This window comes from Crotalus tigris, unplaced genomic scaffold, assembly GCF_016545835.1.
Source record: "Crotalus tigris isolate CLP2741 ecotype Arizona unplaced genomic scaffold, ASM1654583v1 scf7180000022970.308977840:1548163, whole genome shotgun sequence".
NCBI classification, from domain to species: Eukaryota; Metazoa; Chordata; class Lepidosauria; order Squamata; family Viperidae; genus Crotalus; species Crotalus tigris.
The window spans coordinates 926,585-947,442 of NW_024099557.1; the positions used below are offsets into that span (position 1 = coordinate 926,585).

Here is a 20,858-nt window from a genome sequence, read left to right on the forward strand (position 1 = left end):
CTAGAGCTTGGGTTTCAAAGTGTTCCATGTAGAGGTTGGCAATGACAGGTGAGAGGGGTGATCCCATGGGTGCTCCTTCTGTTTGTTTGTATTTTTGTCCATTATAGATGAAGTATGTGTTGGATAGGCAGTGGTTGGTCAGATCTAAGATGTGTTTGGGGGGGTTATATTTGTTTTGGATAGCTGTCAAGGCTTCTTTGATAGGCACTTGGGTGAAGAGGGATATGACATCGAAGCTCACTAGTAGGTCGCTGGGCTGTAAGTTTTGTTTCTTTATGATCTCTATAAACTGGAATGAGTTTTTTACGTGTGAGGTAATGGATTCTGCATAGGGCTGTAGTTGTTTGGCGAGAAATTTGGCTAGGTTTTGTAGAGGTGAGCCTATGGAGCTGACTATAGGTCTGAGTGGGGTTCCTTCCTTGTGTATCTTGGGGAGACCATAGAGTTTGGGGCATCTGGATGATTTCTCTCTGGGAATGATTCTTTGCTGGATCTCTTCGCTAATGGGGGAGGCTTTTATTTTGGATCTGGTGGTTTTTTCCAGGTAGGTGGTGGGATCTGTATTTAGGGGTTTGTATGTGGAGTCTTGGAGTAGGTTGGTTAATTTGGTTTGGTAGTCAGATGTGTTCATAACCACCGTGGCGTTGCCCTTGTCTGCTGGTAGGATTATTATGCTGGTGTCTTCTTTAAGGATACGTAGTGCTGTCTGTTCCTCTTTGGGTAAGTTGCTTTTGGGTGGCTTGCTGGTGCAGAGGATGTTGGTGATTTCGAGTCTGATTCTGTTGGCGTCGTCGGGGTTGATTTTAGTCAGGCTGGTTTCAACTCCACATATAATGGTTTCAGTGGGGATGTGTTTGGGAGCGACTGCAAAGTTGAATCCTTTGGAAAGGACATTGGTTTCGGCTTTGGTGAGGATCCTATCTGAGATGTTATGCACTGTCTGCTTCATGTGTGGCTGTGAGGGAGGAGGGGTTTGTTTCTGGCGTTCTTGTAGTCTTCGGAGTTTGTTGGTGTGTGTATCTGTCTTGAGGGTGGTCTGTGTTTCGGCTCTCCAGACGGCAAGTTGTTTGGATTTGTCCCAAAGTGCGGGGTGGATCTTGTTGCTGAGTTTGAGGTGGAGTGTGTGAGGAGATCTTTGTTAATCTGAAAAGAACAGAATTGGCCCTAATCAGAAATGAACTTCACACAAAAAGATTCCTCTAGACCGTATTAACAAAGATCTCCTCACACTCCACCTCAAACTCAGCAACAAGATCCACCCCGCACTTTGGGACAAATCCAAACAACTTTGCAGTCGCTCCCAAACACATCCCCATTGAAACCATTATATGTGGAGTTGAAACCAGCCTGACTAAAATCAACCCCGACGACGCCAACAGAATCAGACTCGAATCACCAACATCCTCTGCACCAGCAATCTTAGATCTGACCAACCACTGCCTATCCAACACATACTTCATCTATAATGGACAAAAATACAAACAAACAGAAGGAGCACCCATGGGATCACCCCTCTCACCTGTCATTGCCAACCTCTACATGGAACACTTTGAAACCCAAGCTCTAGAAAAATCTGATCACAAACCCAAACTCTGGCTCAGATACGTAGACGACACCTTCATAATCTGGCCACATGGGAAAGAAAAACTGGACAACTTCCTCACACACCTCAACAGCCTACACCCCAAAATACAGTTCACCATGGAAACAGAAACTAACAACCAACTTCCCTTCCTGGATGTCTTAGTCTACAAGAAATCCAATGGCTCCCTAGGACACACCATCTACCAGAAGAAAACACACACAAACCGCTATCTGCACGCTCTCTCACACCACCACCCAGCACAGATCAACTCTGTAGCCAAGACACTCATCTCCAGAACAAAACGCTTAGCTGACGAACAACACCTAAAGCCCGAACTACACACTCTCACCAATGTACTAACATCCAATGGATTCCATAGAAATAAGATTACAAACCTAATCCAAAAAGAAACCCCCCACTAAAATCCAAGACAAAGAACAAGAAAACGGCAAAGCCATCCTCCCATACATAAAAGGCATCACAGACAGAATCAGTAAGATCCTCCATAAACACAACATCAAAACAGCATTCTGCACAAACAGAAAAATATCCACCATCCTTAGAAACCCCAAAGATAAAATTGAATTAGAAAATCAAGGAGTATACGAAATCCCATGCACCACTTGTCCCACCACATACATCGGACAAACCAACAGAAGAATAAGTGCACGCATTGAAGAACATAAGAACTCAATCAAAAAAGAGGAACCAACATCTTCCCTGGTCCAACACCTTAAAGCCACAGGACATGAAATTGACTTTAAAAATACCAGAACCATTGCCAAAAGTGAACATTTTAATAACAGAAAATCAGAGAAGCCATCGAGATAGAAAAACGCCCACACAGCATGAACAAGCGAGATGATACCTCCCGCCTACCAGCCATTTGGAAACCCGCCCTTATTGACAAACGACTCCCTAACACAAAAAATGATACCAGACCCACAATCACAAAAACCACACAGGAGGTCACCACCAAACATCCACGCAAAAAACAAACCCAAAGCCACACTGACTATGAGGCACGACCACAAACCAGAAGCCAGACCACAGCTGCATCATTAGCCACTTTAAACCCCCCCAATCCATACATGAAGCAAACTGACACCCGCCATGAAGAGGAAGCACGACCACGAACACGAAGCCAAGGAATGGCAGGGCAGCCCAAAATCTTGAATCCCTCTGCAACTCAGACTAACCTGAGCACAACCAAACAGAACACTCCCCCAGCCAATCAGAGCACAGCCAACCCCCCAGCCAATCAGAGCACAGCCAACCCCCCAGCCAATCAGAGCACAGCCACGCCCCTAAACAATCAGAACACACCTCCACCCAATCAGAACACAGCCAAGCTCCCATCCAATCAGTTCATACCCCCACTGGCAGTTAAAAGGAAGAAACAGCTAAGACCACACATTGCTGCTCGAAGCACGAAGCTGAAAACACCAGCCTGAAGATGACGAATGGGACTCCGTCGAAACGTCGCCAAGACACTTCCAATTTCACGCGGGAGAAAACCCGAACAACCAAAGACCTATATATATAAAAGGTAAAAAAGGATATATGCAGTGTTATCTTCCTTTTAGATATCAAAAGGGTTTTGCAGCTCCCCGTGTTTTGTTTTTGGTGGGAAACGGGTCCAAGTGGCTCTTTTGAGTGTTTTGGGTTGCCTACCCCTGCCCTACACCATTTCAGACAAATGGCGCTCCAGTCTCTTAAAAACTTCCAGTGTTGGAGCATTCACTGCTTCTGGAGGCAGGTTGTTCCACTGGTTAATTGTTCTGTCAGAAAGTTTCTCCTTAGTTCTAGGTTGCTTCTCTCCTTGGTTAGTTTCCTTGCTTCTCATCCTGCCTTCAGGGGTTTTGGAGAATAGCTTGACTCCCTCTTCTTTGGGGCAGCCCCTGAGATATTGGAACACTGCTATCATGTCCCCCCTCATCCTTTTCGTTAAACTAGACACACCCAATTCCAGCAACCATTCCTTATATGTTTTAGCCTCCAGTCCCCTAATCATCTTTGTTGCTCTTCTCTGTACTCTTCTAGTCTCCGAATCTTTTTTACATCATGGTGACCAAAACTGGATGCAGTACTCCAAGTGTAGCCTTACCAAGGGGTTGTAAAGTGGTATTAATACTTCACGTGATCTTGATTCTATCCCTCTGTTCATGCAGCCCAGCACTGTGTTGGCCTTTTTGGCAGCTGCATCACACTGCTGGCTCATATTTAAGTGATTATCCACTAGGACTCCGAGATCCCTCTCACAGTTGCTACTATTGTATATATGCGTATGTATGTATGTATGTATATGTATATATTTATTTTAAAAAAGACACAAGTCTCCTGTTTGGTTTTTCTTCCCCTCCACAAACTTATGCTTTTTATTAAATAAATAAATGAAGGGTATTCAAGGCAATATCACTTCACAGTGGAGAACCCTCCACAGCTTCAGCAGTGGTGGGGCAGGGAGAGAGGCAACCAGGAAATGGGATGTAAAAAAAAAAAAAAGGCAACGAAGATAAATGAATGCTCCGTAACAAAATAAAGGAATAAAGAAGCTGTCCTTATTTTCTTCTTCTGAGGAACAGCCTTCCTTCCTTCCCTCCCTCCCCCCCCCATCACCATGGTATCCCTTAAAAAAAAAGACTCCCCCCCATGTAAACAAACTTGGAAAATTCATAGTATAAATAAGACATTTTCAAATATTAAAACAAAAGGAATGAAATAGGGCCATTCCAAAGGAAGCAAGGGACAAGATGTTAAAAGGATTCATCGGAGCAAAATATGTATGTATATATGTATATTTTGAGAAAGGGGATTATGAACAAAGGGGATTGTATGGAGATAAGTGCTTCTTAATTTCGGCAACTTTAACATGTGTGGACTTCAACTCCCAGAATTCCCCAGCCAGCATGGCTGGCTGGGGAATTCTGGGAGTTGAAGTCCACACGTTAAAGTAGCTAAAGTTGAGAAGTGCTGCATTAGATAGTGTTTGATTGGGGTAGGGGGATACATCCATCAAGAAGGGCCCAAACATATATGGCCCAAGACCCCTCTCTAACATACAGCGAAGGGCGAAGGTCACACGAGAACTTCCCATTGCAATTGCAACTTTCTGCCAACAGGGGAAACCTGCCGGCAGACCTCTGCCCCCTACTGATAGAATCTAGGAATGCAGCAAGAGAAGAAAAGCATTCTGGACATTGATCTAAAAGGGGAATTTGGAACTCTTCTGGGTGACCTAAGAAACCATGTACTAATACACTGTTTGACCTGGGTGGATTACGTGATCCTGTTGAAAGTTTCTGAGACCGCTGGACATATTAAGAAATCAAAAGATGTTATGCCCCCTCAAAAGGACAGACCCAGCCCTGTGCAAAGGAATGGACAGGCATTCTCAAAACGGGGGAAGGGGGGAGTTTGTACCTGACAGTATCCAGAACAATGATTGAACGTGTGAAGTCCCTTGGAAAAAAAAAACTTAACCCTGAGAGCTGCAGGTCGACCGGCCTGGGGAAAGAAAGGGTGACCAAATCCAGACCCCCTCCCACAGAATAGTTGAGGATTAAATCAGTGGTTCTCAACCTGTGGGTCGGGACCCCATTTGGGGTCGAACGACCATTTCACGGGTCACCAAACAACGCAGTCCACCATTTTTTCCCCCTTTTCCTTTGCTGTGGTACTCCCTTTTATTCTATTGGTTTTTGAAAGCCAATAGAATAGACTCTCTTGAATAGAGTCTAATTCTATTGGCTTTCAAAAGCCAATAGGAATTGTCCAGGCTGTCTCTGCCCTGCTGAGCCCGCCAAAAGTCCCATTCTGCAAACGGTGCTGCACCAGTTGAGTAGTCCTCGACTTACGACCGGCTGAGGAGTCCTCGACTTACGACCGGTTGGGGGGGGGGCCCGGCATTGAAAAAGTAGAGAACCACTGGATTAAATGAAGAAGAGAAAGGCAGGCAGGGAGGTGGGAACGAAGAAAAGAATATGGGATGTCAGCAAAAGGAGCAGAATCAGTAATACAATAACTTTTTTTTTTTTTTTGCTGCAAAAACCATGGTGAAACTCAGTAGAAACCGGGGTGGTTTTTTGGGGGTGGGTGTCACTGAATGGTAATGAAGAACAGGAAGAGAAAAAAGAAATAGCCCTAAAAGGGTTTTTTTTTAAAAAAAATCTCTGCTGAGGTGAAAAGAACCTGTAATTGTGGGACATCTAACTCTCAGCTGACCTGGCCTAGTTCGCTAGGTTTGCTCCGTCCACCCATCAGCGCCGGGTCCCTAAGTGGATCCCACCGTCTTATCATCCCCATTTCATTTTGGAGCTGGTTTTCCTTCCCGGTGAACCTAGCCCCCCAGTTTTGCAAAACTCTTTTTCCAGAGGCCCTCTCCAAGGTCTGTGGTGGGAGAGCGGTGAGTCAACCAGCGACCTTCCACTTCAAAAGAGGCCGGGAGGATGAAGGACAATTAACTCTGTGAACGATTAAAAAAATTACAAAAAAATAAATAAAAATCAAACCATTTCTGGCTTTCCCCCTGCACCCATCTTCGCTTCCTCGAAAACATTTGGAGCAGAAACAGCCAACCAGTGATGCGGTGGTTGGGATGGAAACAAGGTAGGGGATGATGGGATGGCGGGTGGTTCTCATCTCCCATTCGCTCCCGTTTTATGAGTTTTAAGGCTCCAGTTGTACAAAATTTGGGGAATAACTGCAAAGCTTGTGCTGTTTCTTATCCCGTTGAACTGGGAGGGGCAGAGGAGGATATTATCTTGAAGGGTATAAATGTAATAACCCCCCCTCTTCAGGACTTCACCATTTAATTTTTTTTTTTTTTTAAAGGATCTGACACACAATCCAGTAACACCATTGAGAAGAGAGCTGTGTGTATGGCACTGTCTGTCCTTGCTAATCCTCCCAACAATTTTGACTGGTCAAAACAACCAAGCTTGGAAGGGGGGGGGGGAGACTCTATATGCTCACTTTCCCTCTCTTACTCCTCTCTGCCCCCCCCTCCTAAGTCTGTTTGGCACACTGAAGAAGCAGCAGTACTAGAACTGCCACAAATGGACTAGGCCAGGGGTAGGCCACCTTGGCTCTTTTATGACTCGTGGACTTCAACTTCCAGAATTCCTGAGCCAGCCATGCTGAGGAGAAATGGAGAGGTTTCCATGCTGAACCATGCTGGCTCAGGAATTCTGGGAGTTGAAGTCCACGAGTCCTAAAAGAGCCAAGGTGGCCTACCCCTGGACTAGGCTGTGAAAAATAAATTCTCTCTAGCAAAAATAAAAGACGTTAAATCAGAGGGGTGTTTTTTTTTTCTTCTAAATCTCTCCTTCGCCTGAAATTGCTCTGCTAACATGGAATGTATGTTTTTTGGGGGGTAGGTGGGTAAAGAGGTGGGCAAGGAAAAATGAGGGCCACTGAATACCATCCAAAGATGTGGCTAGGCCAAATTCCTCTTTTTTCTGCTCCTTACTGCTTTGACTCCACTTTCAGCGATTCTTCACTAAATGTGGCTTTATCGTCACTCAAAAGCCTCGCAACCAATTAATAATGTAGGCCAGTGTTTCTGAACCAGGGCAACTTTTAAGATGCGTGGACTTCAACTCCCAGAATTCCCCAGCTAGCAAGGCTGGCTAGGGAATTCTGGGAGTTGAAGTTGCCAGGGCTGAAAAACACGAGGATCGGAGAGACGTGCCCCCCCCCCCCTTTGACCGTTTCTGCCCCCAAACTGCACATGACTTGGAGGAAGCCCCCAGCAGACAGAGGTCACGGGGAGGAGAAATAGGACCCAACAGGGGGGTTTCCACTTGTTCTAACAACACAGGGCGCAATCACAAAATTTGGCAACAAGTCCTCCCACGTACGCATGTGTGCCTGCGTGTGTAGCCACCACACTCAGACCCACTCACCCACCCGCACCCAATCAGGTGTACAGAAGAGACCAAACCAAGAGAGGCACCAATCCTGAAATTAAAATTTAGGTATTCTCTACCACAGGGGTCCTCAACCTTGGCCCCTTTAAGACTTTGCTGGCTGAGGAATTCTGGGAGTTGAAGTCCACAAGTCTGAAAGTGGCCAAGGTTGAGGACCCCTTGCTCTACCTTATTTTATTCTGGTGATTAGGAACCCCGATGCATTTTACCTCTAGTCCTGCACTCCAGGAAACCTTGCGTTCCACCGCCGGATACCCAGCCCCTCCCTCTTCAAAGTGCTCACGGTTTACCTTCCTTCCTACAGTGTGTCCATTCTGGGGCCAAAGCCCCCCTCCCTCCCACCCACCCACCCCAGCAAATGTGAGGTGTTTGGCTGAATCTGGAGATGGCGAGTGGGGGAAGACTCTTCTCTGTCCCACATGGCTTTGGGGTCCCCATCCACGATGACCCCATGGGGGCCACAGTTCCCTTCTGCCAGCTCCTGGGATCGTTGCACAGGAGATTGTGACGGCGGAGGTGTTTGGTTTTGCTGGAGACACATTGGAACTTCCGGGGGGTGGGGGTGAGGCTGGAGGGGAACCGGTGCTCCTTGGATTTCGGAAGGGGAGGAGCAGCAGCACGGAGGTTCTGTCACCAAGGACCAGGAAAAGATCATCATCAAGCCAAAATTTTCCATCTCTCGTTCCCCTCGTCTCCCCCAGAATCCGAGTTCAGCTCCTGGCCTACGATGGACCTCTCGGTGGCCGCTGTCACTGAGACACTGAGTCCGAATGGGCCTCGGGCGCCGGACAGGGCGGCTGAGTGTCCAGCAGGCTATCGACTTCTCCAAGACCCAGGAGGCTGAAATCAGGGACGGCTAAGGACACTTGCGCAGGGGCCACCAACGTCTCTGGATCGCTCTCCAGTCCCGTGTGGATGGAAATTAAAGGTAACCTTTCTGTGACGGTCTCGGGGAGCGGGGCGAAGTCCACGGGGATAGCTTCTTCCGAGCACCGCACGGGCTCCTCCTCCTCCTCCTGTTTGTCCGCCCCAGCCACCTGGTAGAATCCGGCTTCGGGAGGATTGGGCGGGTGCTGAAGGTACGTTGGGACACGGCTGGCGGGAGGCACCTCCTCCGGGGGATCGAAGGAACAGTTCGTTTCGGAAGGGGTGCTGCATTCGTAGCCGTGCCCGGATTCGCTGGTGCTGCCGAGACTGCAGGCTGCGCTTTCGATGCTCAACGGCTCTGCAGGGGGTGGGGGCGTAAGGAGGGGGAAAAAAGCCCAATTCGTTCAGTACAGGTTGTCCTCGACAAAGAAAAAACTGACTCAACAATTGCCTTGCTTTCTGGTGTTAAGCAAAGCAGCTGTGAAGTGATTTTTGCCCTGTTTTATGAATTTTCTTGTCACCGTTGTTGAGTTAGCAACAGGATTGCCTAGTGCAGAGGTCACCAACTTTTGCTGATTGGCGGACCAGAGGAAAAGGGAGGGGGAAGCATTTTACATGTGTGCGCGTGTGTGCGTGCGGGGCCATGACCACGCATTGCAAACGGGGCGGGGCTAGTGCCCACATGATATTCTCTAGCCTTGCCCTGTTCTTGCATGGCGCAGTGCCTTGTTTCTGCACCTTGTGGCGCTGCAGTGGCCGTTTTTAGCCTTGCAGCATGGTGGCAGCCAGTTTTTTGCTCTGTGGCAGTGCCCCATTTTTGCGCCCTGTGACGGTGGCCAATTTCTGCACCCTGTGTGTCCATTTTCGCATCCTGCAGTGCGGCGGCAGCCTGTTTCCACATCCTGTGGGGCAATGGCGCTCCTTTTTTGTACCCCACGGTGCATCATCGTCTCATTAGCAGTGTTCCAATAACTCAGGGGCTGCCACAAAGAAGAGGGAGTTGAGCTATTTTCCAAAGTGCCTGAAGGCAGGACAAGAAGCAACGGATGGAAACTAATCAAGGAGAGAAGCAACCTAGAACTAAGGAGAAACTTCCTGACAGTGAGAACAATTAACCAGTGGAACAACCTGCCTCCAGAAGCGGTGAATGCTCCAACACTGGAAATTTTTAAGAAGAGATTGGACAGCCATTTGTCCGATATGGTGTAGGGTTTCCTGCCTGAGCAGGGGCTTAGACTCGATGACCTCCAAGGTCCCCTCTAAATTTTTATTACTACTACTACTACTACTACTACTACTACTATTGCACCCCAAGGTGCAGCAGAGGGCCATTTTGGTGCCCCGTGGTGCGGTGTCCTGTTTTCGTGGCTAGCGCATGTGAGGGGGTGTGCAAACACACATGCACACACTGCCCAGCCTGTCCTGCGGCACAGTGGCCAGCAGGCCGCGGCACACTACTGATTGGGGACCCCTGGCCTAGTCCATCTAGTTTCCCCAGAGATTTTGCCTGTTGAAAGGTCACAAAATGTGATCGCACGAGCCCAGGACACTGCAGCAATTGTCACAAATATGAGCCAGTTGCCAAGTGTCCGAATTTTGATCAAGTCACCACGGGGATGCTGCAACGGTCGTACGGGTGAAAAACAGTCATAAGTCACTTTTTTCAGTGTCCTTGTAACTAAATGATCACTAAACAAATGGTTGTAAGTGGGACCACCTGCCTCCAGAAGCTGTGAATGCTTCAAAACTGGAAGTTTTAAAGAAGAAATTGGACAGCCACCTGTCTGAGATGGTATAGGTTCTCCTGCTTGAGCAGGGTGTCAACTTTCAACCGAATTTGGCTGCAGCCATCTTCATTTCGTTTTTTTTGGTTGCCATAGTAATGGGAGGGGGGAGATGTATTCTCTTGTTTAGACATAACAATAAATTGTTCTGTGGGAACCAAGGTCAAGTATCTAAGTTTTGGCAGACTGAAGCTACCGCCAAACTAGTTAATTGGGGATTGTGATTTATGACACACTGCAGGGGTGGGAAATTTAACTTGTAATTTTATAACCTTTGGAGGGGGGAACTTTCAGTCTTGTTCGTGTGGATACTATGTGGCCATTAAATCTGTTCTTTGAGGAAAGCAATTGCCTTGGAGTTCTTATTTCTACTGGTCTCATCTACTGGAACCATTACACAGAGGGGCTGGACTAGAAGACTTCTAAGGTCCCTTCCAGCTCTATTCTATTCTAAAGGCAGACAAGGACTATCTGTATTTAAGTAAAGCAAAACTGACTTCACTAAACTCAGCTCAGTTCAACTTACCTCAGCTCCGGTTGGTTACACAGCAATGTTATATATTTTTACAGTAGTGGCCAAAATTGTGGAAACCTTTTGGGAAAAGTGTATTTTTGAGGTTTGATGGCTAATAATACCACTTTTCTTTTTGAAGTAGTGCCATAAAATTATTCATCAATGGAAAGATAATTTAATCAAGCATGTAATGCAACACAGTTTGTTCAATTATCTGTACTGTATTCTGTGAAAAGTTATAGCCAAATAACCAGAAAAAGGAAGCCCAACTTGCTTAGGTTGATATCAGGTAGCTTTCCTTTGTCTGATTGTAGCCAATGAGCACGAGTGTTTAGAGAGCCAATCGGGTGTCATCTTGTTTTGGCAAGGAGCCAATCAGATCACAGTAGGATCCAGTGATTGATGGTCCTGTATTGAAGCTGAGAGGAGGACATTTGTCAGTGTGTTATGTGATTGCTATCAAGTTGGCTGGGTTTTTTTGTGTTCTTTCGTTGAGTGAGCTTGTAAAACATAATAAAATTAAAGTCATGGCGCAAAGAGTTGACCGGTCGCCCAGAAAGCCATGTAAAATAGTATTATTAAGTGAACAAGGATACAGCTATAAAGAAATTAGAAGAAAAATGGGTGGAAACTTAACCAAAGGTGGCATTTCTACTGAACACTTTTCCCAAAAGGTTTCCACAATTTTGGCCACTACTGTATATGACAGTGATGGCGAACCTTTTAGAGACCGAGTGCCCCAAAACCACCCCCCCACCTGTCCCCGCTCCGCCGTGCCCGCTGGATCACCCACCACCTCCACGGCCTGCCACAGATCACCCAGGCAGTCCAGCAGCGCCATGGTGGCCACGCCCTCCACCCATGCCCTGCAGCATCATCTGCGTGCGACGGGGTGCAAGGGCGGAGTCTTGTCCCCACTGCCCGGCTACCATGTCCTTGGCTGCGCAGCATTGCGTGGGCTGTGCCCGTGGGTGACTCTCCTCCGGAGGGCTGGTGGTGAGGAGAGGGCCGTGGGGGGAGGCGGGGCTGGGGCGACGGTGCGTGTGCCCACAGAGAAAGCTCCGAGTGCCACCTCTGGCACGCGTGCCATAGATTCGCCACCATTGGTATATGAAATGCCTCAAGGTTTTTTTATCTATGGGAAAAGCACCTTTGGGAGGATCAAGTTTTTTCTTCTTCTCAATGTGCAGGAGGCTAGAGGTGGCCTTTATCTAAACCCACGCAGGTTTTCTCTTCTTAGGATACAAGCGATCCTACTTCTCTTCCTTTCTGTGCACCCACCACGCAGAACTAACCACCCAGGTTTTCTGGGCTTGAGAAGAGGCGCCATCTTGTAAAGATGTACCTGTGGTTTCCATTGTTAAATGATCCGGGTTGAAACAGGAGTCCAGGCAGCTGGTGGCTGACGCGATGGGGGGAGAGCTCCGTGCGCGGCCGGCACTTTCCACTTCCCCACCGTCCAAAAAATTATCCGCGTAATCCCTAGAGAGATTGAGAAGACAAAAGAGGGGCAAACATGTAGGTGGTTTTTCCACAGGAACAAAACAGTTTACAGGTAGCCCTCAACTTCCTGACAGTTAGAACAATCAACCAGTGGAACCACCTGCCTCCAGAAGCGGTGAATGCTCCAACACTGGAAGATTTTAAGAAGAGACTGGACAGCCATTTGTCTGAAATGGTATAGGGTTTCCTGCCTGAGGAGGGGGTTGGACTAGATGACCCCCAAGGTCCCTTCCAACTTTATTATTATTATTACTGTTATTATTATTACAAGCACAATTGAGCCCAAATTTCTGTTGTTAAGCGGGTTTTGCCCCATTTTATGACCTTTTTGGCCTTGGTTGTTAAGTGAATCACTGCAGTTGATAAGTTAGTAAGTGATGGATATCTGTAGCTCAGGTGGAGGATGAGGGTGGAGGTTCGTTCTCTGAGCTTGTGGGTTTGGTTTTTGAACGTTTCGTTACCAGGCTAGGTAACATTTTCAGCGTTTAAGGCAGTGTTTCTCAATCTTGATGACTTTAAGATGTGTGGACTTCAACTCCCAGAATTCCTAACTATGTATGCTGGCTGATGAATTCTGGGAGTAAAAGTCCACACACCTGAAAAATATCCAGGTTGAGAAACATTGGTTTAAGGGATGTTGGTGTTCTTCTGTTTATAAGGGGTTCAGGTATGGTCAGTAGGTCTTGTGACAGGTCAGGTGTGGGTGTATCAAGTGAGGGTCTTGTGACGGGTCAGGTGTGGGTGTATCAAGTGAGGGTCTTGTGACAGGTCAGGTGTGGGTGTATCAAGTGAGGGTCTTATGACGAGTCAGGTGTGGGTGTGTCAAGGGAGGGTCTTGTGACGGGTCAGGTGTGGGTGTGTCAAGGGAGGGTCTTGTGACAGGTCAGGTGTGGGTGTATCAAGTGAGGGTCTTATGACGAGTCAGGTGTGGGTGTGTCAAGGGAGGGCCTTGTGACGGGTCAGGTGTGGGTGTGTCAAGGAAGGGTCTTGTGATGGGTCAGGTGTGGGTGTGTCAAGGGTCTTGTGACGGGTCAGGTGTGGGTGTGTCAAGGGAGGGTCTTGTGACGGGTCAGGTGTGGGTGTGTCAAGGGAGGGTCTTGTGACAGTCAGGTGTGGATATGTCAAGGGAGGGCCTTGTGACGGGTCAGGTGTGGGTGTATCGTGAGGGTCAGGTGTAATGGTTGTCAGTCAAGAACTATTAAATTCTGACTTTAGGAAGTTAGGGGGGCTTTTAATTTTCTTATCCAGGCTTCCTGCTGTCATTTGCCTATTTGCAAATTTCTGGACTCAAACCCCCCCCCCTTTGGGATCTTGGTCAAATGCTCTGGGCACAACTGCATGGGGATTCAGGCTTGGCCACCTACGGCCAGCGACACCAGACATTATTCTCTGGCAATCAGGAGGACATACTTCTTCCTTCCAAACCGCGTCTGTTGGGTGAAGTAGTCGTACCGCTCCGACTTCTTCCATATGTAGTAGTATTCTACGCACTCACCCACCGACCGGGTCCGGACCTGCAAAACAGGAAGAAGGGTGAGGAGCAGTATGGAAAGGCCGGCCTTCCAGAGACCTGCTAAGAATGGGAAACAGATACCAGGATCCTTTAAAACAGGGGTCCCCAACCTCAGGTCTGTGGACCGGTACCGGGCCGTGGCATGCCAGCAACCGGTCCGCACAAACAAGCAAAGCCCCCATCTGTGGGTTGCAGGCAGCACATAAAATCACACACTCTCTGGTTCGCGCAAAAACCTTTCTCCATGAAACCAGTCCCTGGTGCCCAAAAAGTTGGGGACCTCGGCTTTAAAATGAATTTTCTCTTCATGCCAACCAGGGGATGGGAATCGTCCTGCAGCCTTGATAGGGGACAAGGATCAGCATAAAAATAGTAATAAAAAGACTTGCGATGACCCATTACGACTCACACTTCTGACCATGATGGGCAGGCTTTGTTACGGCCATATGTCAAGTATTCTACCTGTATTCCAGCGGTTCTAGACCTGTGGGTCGTGACCCCTTTGGGGGTCAAATGACCCTTTCACAGGGGTCGCCTAAGACCATCGGAAAACACATATTTCCAATGGTCTTAGGAACTGAGACATCGCTCCTTTATCCGTCTCCGCACGGCTTCGAGCTGGGGGCCATTGCAGCACCGGATTCGTTACCGTCGAGCATCTCCTAAGGGAAGCTGCGCTGCTTCGCGGCCCTTTCCGCGGAGGAGCTGAACTAAGCTCTGCCGGCGCTGTCGCCCTCTTGGCTCTCTCTCTCTCGCGCGCTCTCTCCCTCTCGCCACCTGGGTGCTTCTCCAACCAGGCTGGGCGGAGCCGGCGGAGTGGCCTTCCTGCCCCCCCTCCCCGGCCAGCTGGAGCTGGGCAGGCCGGCAACCTTCGGAAGTAAGGTGAGGACAGGCGAGGTGCGCTGAGCCTCGGGCGTGGCAGGTGAGTGGGCGGCGGCGGTGTGCGCTTGGAGAGCCCTTAGGGTTGGGGGTCACCACAACATGAGGAACTGTACTAAAGGGTCGCGGCATTAGGAAGGTTGAGAACCACTGCTGTATTCTAATTTGGGATTCTGTTCTACGGCTAGTCCTCGGCTTACGACTACAGTCGAGCCCAGAGTTTCCACTGCTAAGCCGACAGTCGTTAAGTGGCTTTTGCCCCATTTTTACGATTTTGCTTGCCACGGTTGTTAAGGGAATCACTGCAGTTGTTAAGTTAGTAACACGGTTGTTAAGTGGATCTGGCTTCCCTCGCTGACTTTGTTTGTCGGAAGGTTGCAAAAGGAGGATCACGTGACCCAGGGACTCTGCAACCGTCATAAATACGAGTCGGTTGCCAAGCGGCCAAATTTTGATCACGTGACCACGGGGATCCTGCAACGGTCGTGTGAAAAATGGTCGTTAAGTCACATTTTTCAGTGCTATTGTTAACTTCAAGTGGTGACTAAACGAATGGTTGTAAGTTGAGAATTCCCTATGTAAGGTTTAAAATTTTAATGTTTTAAGCTGTCCATTGTCTGTAGTCAGCATGCAAATTACAATAATGAATAAACAGCAAATGAATAAGAGCAAGTGTGGTTTGTTAAGCAAGGTTTAGCATGACCTGTTATAGCTACAAAAACCACTTTGGAAACCTCGGGGGCTAAAGATTAGAAAAAGGACAGACTGAGATGAATGAAGGTGGTTTCCTTTTAAATTTATCTGCAGTACTTATAATCCACCCCAGTCCTGGAGGACTCTGAACGGTGTTCAGCAATACACAACATTAAAATGCATCATCATTAAACTGAGAAATCAAGTAAAGAGGACCGACACAACTCACTCGGTACCTCTAGTGGCCAAAGGTTTGTTGAAATAATAGAGCCTTGGCTTAGAACAGAGGTCCACAACCTTTGGCAGTTGGTGGACCGAAGGAAAAGGGAGGAAGAAGCAATTTACATGCATGCATGCATATGCACTCTGCAAACAGGGCGGGGCTTGTTTCAGCACGCCGTTTTTGCGCCCCATGGTGTGGCGTCGCCCCGTTTTTGCACCCCGTGGCATGGTGGTGAGCCATTTCAGCACCCCGCGGCACCGCGACGTGCCATTTTCTTGCCCCGAAGTGTGGCTTCCCATTTTTGCACCCCGAGGTGTAGCAGCGGTGTCCTGTTTTCATGCCCCAAGGTGCATCCCATTTTTGTGCCCCGAGGTGCGGCGGCGGCCCGTTTTCACGCCCCGAGGCGTGGCAGCCCATTTTTGTGCCCCGAGGCGTGGCGTCCTATTTTTGCACCCTAAGGTGCAGCGGTGTCATCCTTTTTTTGCACCCCGAAACGTGGCAGTGGCATCCTGTTTTTGCACCCCGAGGCGCAGTGGTGGCAGCACGTTTTCGTGCCCCGAGGTGTGGCGTCCCATTTTTGCACCCTGAGGCACGGCGGTGGCATCCCGTTTTTGTGCCCCGAGATGCGGCATGCCATTTTTGCACCCTGAGGCATGGCGGTGGCCCATTTTTGTGCCCGGCTGCTGCGCTAGTGCAAGTGAGGGGGTGTGCGCGCACGTGCACGGACACTGGCCAGCTTGTCCCACGGCCCGGTGGCCTGCCCCCTACCAGGCCCCGGCCCACAGGTTGGGAACCCCTGGCTTAGAAGATAAATAAAGTAAGGTCTACATACAGGTAGGGGAATACAATGGCTCAGCAGTTAAGACACTGGGCTTGTCGGCTAGAAAGCCGGCAGTCCAGGTTCGAGACCGGAACATCGCGCAGTGGGGTGATCTCCTATCACTTGCCCATCTCCTGCCAACCTAGCAGTTCAAAACACGCAAATGCAAGTAGATAAATAGGTACTACTTCAGTGAGAAAAGTAACAGCATGGCCCAGGGGTCTTCAAACCTGGCCCTTTTATGACTGGTGGAATTCTGGGAGTTGAAGCCCACCAGCCATAAAAGGGCCAAGTTTGAAGTCCGCTGACATAGTCCTTGACTTCCAACCATTAGTACAGCCACTGTTCAAAGTCACAGCAGCACGGAAAAAGGGATGTCCAGCTGGTTCTTCCACTTATGATTGTCACAGCATCCCCCTGGTCATGTGATCAAAAATTCTGGCACTTGGCGAACTGACATGTATTTACGACAACTGCAATGTCCTGGGGGGTCATGTGATCGCCATTTGTGACTTTCCCAGACAGCTTCTAACAAGCAAAGTCAATGAGGGAAGTTGGATACCTTAAAGACCATGTGATTTGCTTGACAACCATGGCAAAAAGGTCGTAAAATCAGGCATGACTGACTTAACACCTGTCATGCTTAGCAATGGAAATTCTGGGCCCAATAATGGTCATAAGTTGAGGACTGCTTGCATATCTCTGGGAAGAGACAGTTCCCTAAAGCTGGAGAGATTTCCTAACAGTGAGAACAATTAACCAGTGGAACAACCTGACTCCAGAGGTTGTGGGTGCTCCATCACTGGAGGGTTTTAAGGAGAGACTGGACAGCCATTTGCCTGAAATGGCATAGGGTTTCCTGCCTCAGTAGGAGGTTGGGTTAGATGATCTCCGAGGTCTCTTTCAATTCTATTATTCTGTTTTGTTGTTGTATGATTCTTTCTATGATCGTGTGTATCCATCCCATCAAGCCCAAAGGTCTGGAATGGTATAGATCTCCTGCCATGGGCTGGGAGGTTGGACTAGAAGACCTCCAACGTCCCTTCCAACCCTATTATACTATGTTCTATATTCTATGTTTTACAGTTTTGAAAGTGGGCATGCCATTCCAGATCATCTGAGAGCACAGAAGATCCATCTAAGCCAGTAACTGTCCCTAACCTTGGGCCCCTCAGACTAAACCCAGAGGTAGGCAACCTTGGCTCTTTTATGACTCGTGGACTTCAACTCCCAGAATTCCTGAGCCAGCCATGCTGAGGGGAAAGGGAGAGGTTTCCAAGCTGAGCCGTGCCGGCTTAGGAATTCTGGGAGTTGAAGTCCATGAGTCATAAAAGAGCGAAGGTTGCCTAGCTCTGGGCTAAACCAAGGGTTTTCAACCTTGGCAACTTTAAGACCTGTGGACTTCAACTCCCAGAATTCCCCCGGCTGGGGAATTCTGGGAGGTGAAGTCCACATGTTTTACACTTTGCCAAAGTTGGAGATACCCTTGGGCCTAAACCAGGGCTCTTCAAACTGGGCCCTTTTATGACTTGTGGACTTCAGCTCCCAGAATTCCTCAAACCAGGCATGCGTGCCTGGCTGAGGAATTCTGGGAGCTGAAGTCCACAAGTCATAAAAGGGCCAAGTTCAAAGAGCCCTGGTCTAAACTGTCATCACAATGTCCGTATTTGCCAGGAAACGCAAGAAGGCAATGAGGGGTGAGCTGCGAAGTCAGCTCCTGCAACCTTGCCTTTTCTTCTGCACCTCTTCAAAGCCTGCTTGGAATTCACCTGCCTTCACACGGGACCCACAGTGGCTTCCCATTACCTTGTTGGCTTGAATAAGGTGGAAGTTTTTTCCATGCACCCGAAATCCATGTTCAAAGTTTCGGCATTCTTCTTCGCTCCAGGCACAGAGCTCATCTGCAAAGGGGGAAACGGGAGGCAATCAGGGAGAGAATGTCAGCCCTTCCAGATAGGCCAGCTCAGGAAACACAGGTAGCCCTCGACTTACAACAGTTCATTTAGCAACCATTCAAAGTTACAACGGCACTGAAAAAAGTGACTTATATGTTTTAGCCTCCAGTCCCCTAATCATCTTTTGGTTAAGAATACACACGTGGTTAGAGAAAATGACTAAAAACATATAGATTTTAAGCTCTCTACATTCTCTCTCTCTCCCCCTCCCTCCCTCCCCCTCTCTCTCATCTACCTACCTACCTACCTACCTACCTACCTACCTACCTACCTATCTTTCTCATTATCTCTCTCTCCCTCCCTCCCCCTCTCTCTCATCTACCTACCTACCTACCTACCTTATCTATCCTATCTATCTATCTATCTATCTATCTATCTATCTATCTATCTATCTATCTATCTATCTATCTATCTCATTATCTCTCTCTCCCTCCCTCCCCCTCTCTCATCTATCTACCTACCTATCTACCTACCTACCTTATCTATCTATCTATCTATCTATCTATCTATCTATCTATCTATCTATCTATCTATCTATCTATCTATCTATCTATCTATCTATCTATCTATCTACATTATCTATCTATCTATCTATCTATCTATCTATCTATCTATCTATCTATCTGTCTGTCTGTCTGTCTGTCTGTCTCTCATTATCTCTCTCTCTCTCTCTCTCTCTCTAGATATAAGATATGTATGTATGTATGTATGTATGTATGTATGTATGTATGTATGTATGTATGTATAGATAGATAGAATCAAAGCCAGAGAAACAAACAAACTTTTTTTCTTCTTATTTTCTTGCCTAAGGTTGTGGTCTGTCATCTTTGTGCAAATAGTCCCCGACTTACTACAGTTCGTTTAGTGACTGTTCAAAGATTACAATAGCACGGAAAAAAGTGTCTTATGACCGTTTTTCATACTTAACGACTGTCTTAGCATCCCCAGGGTCACGTGATCAAAATTCAGATACTTGACAACTCATTCACATTTATGATGGTCACAGTGTCTCGGGGGTCACGTGATCCCCCTTTTGCGACCTCCTGACAAGCCAAGTCAAGGGGGAAAGCCGGATTCACTTAACAACCGTGTTTCTAACATAACAACTGCACTGCAGCGATTCACTTAACAACTGTGGCAAGAAAGGTCACAGAATGGGCAAAAACTCACTTTAACGACTCTCTCTCTCTCTCTTAGCAAAAGAAATTTTGGGCTCAACTGTGGCGATAAGTCGAGGACTACCTGTATTCCTCTAGAAAGAAAGAAAAAAGATCACTGAGAATTTTCCTAAAGTTTTAAAAATTAGAGGACTCCATGTAGGTTTTTTTTTTAAAAGCTGTTCAATAATTGAGGCAGATCTTTTTTTTTTTTTTTTAAAAAAAGGAGAAACATGCTTCAATCCCCAAGCACTGACAGTTATTTTCATCTGGTTTTTGCCGGATTGTTCCGCAACGAGATCCTGACTTTCTTGGAAGTGGCAGCATTTAATTGTTGCATCGATCTCTGATCCACGATTCTTTCTTTCAAGCCAGGGGACACATGACTTTCTTGGAAACTGTCCGTTCTCTGACTTTTTGCACAAAGTACACAAGATCTGCTCAGCAAGATCTACTGAGAGGGGAAGGTGAGGTGACAAGAATTCTAGCAACCAGATTATTTCCCATTTACCACAAAGGGCCTGCCCCAAAGAAGAGGGAGTCAAGCTATTCCCCAAAGCGCCTGAAGGCAGGACAAGAAGCAACGGATGGAAACTGATCAAGGAGAGAAGCAACCTAGAACTAAGGAGAAACTTCCTGACAGTGAGAAAAATCAACCAGTGGAACAACCTGCCTTCAGAGGTTGTGGGTGCTCCAACACTGGAAGTTTTTAAGAAGAGACTGGACAGCCATTTGTCTGAAATGGTGTAGGGTTTCCTGCCTGAGCAGAGGGTTGGACTAGATGACCTCCAAGGTCCCTTCCAACAACTACTACTACTACTACCACTACTACTATTACTACTACTACTTCTTCTCCTTCTCCTTCTTCTTCTCCTTCTCCTTCTTCTTCTTCTTCCTCCTCCTCCTCCTCATTATTATTATTATTATTATTATTATTATTATTATTATTATTATTATTATTATTATTATTATTATATAATCTACATGCATGTTAGGTTTCGGCCAACTTTAGTTTTACTTCTTTACTTCTTCTAACTTGACCAAAGTTAGTTTGACTTCTAACCGCCTTCTTTCTCTGTGGCCATCTTCATTAATGGAGAACCTTGCAAGAAGCTGTTGACATACAGGTTGTCCTCGACGTACAACCATTCATTTAGCGACGATTTGAAGTGACAACACGTGTCTGCATTTTACGATAGCTTTGCCGAAACCTGGCATTTACGTTTTCCGCAATGCCGGCTCACGGCGAACCATGGGTTCGCTTAACAACTGCTGCAAAAAAGGGAGTAAAATCAAGTTGGTGATGTGACCAACTCGGTTTACAGACATCACAAGTTATGACTGTGACGGACAGGCTCCATTGTGGTCATAAGTTGAGGACTACCTGTAAAACAGACCAGAGAAGGGGGAAAGATTGCAGTCTTCTTCTCCTCAT

General features: G+C 47.5%; 1 protein-coding gene across 1 annotated transcript in view; it reads right to left on the reverse strand.

The window, feature by feature from the left end:
* Positions 1 to 7,881: 7,881 nt before the first annotated feature.
* Positions 7,882 to 20,858, reverse strand: part of MIER2 (MIER family member 2) — a 63,847-nt gene continuing 50,870 nt past the window's right edge. The window contains exons 10-13 of the mRNA XM_039319314.1: positions 18,118 to 18,212; positions 13,594 to 13,697; positions 12,026 to 12,162; positions 7,882 to 8,740 (exon numbers count right to left, since the gene is read on the reverse strand). Of these exons, the coding sequence (XP_039175248.1) occupies positions 8,265 to 8,740; positions 12,026 to 12,162; positions 13,594 to 13,697; positions 18,118 to 18,212 (812 nt within the window). The 3' untranslated portion in view covers positions 7,882 to 8,264. The remainder of the gene's footprint in view (positions 8,741 to 12,025; positions 12,163 to 13,593; positions 13,698 to 18,117; positions 18,213 to 20,858) is intronic.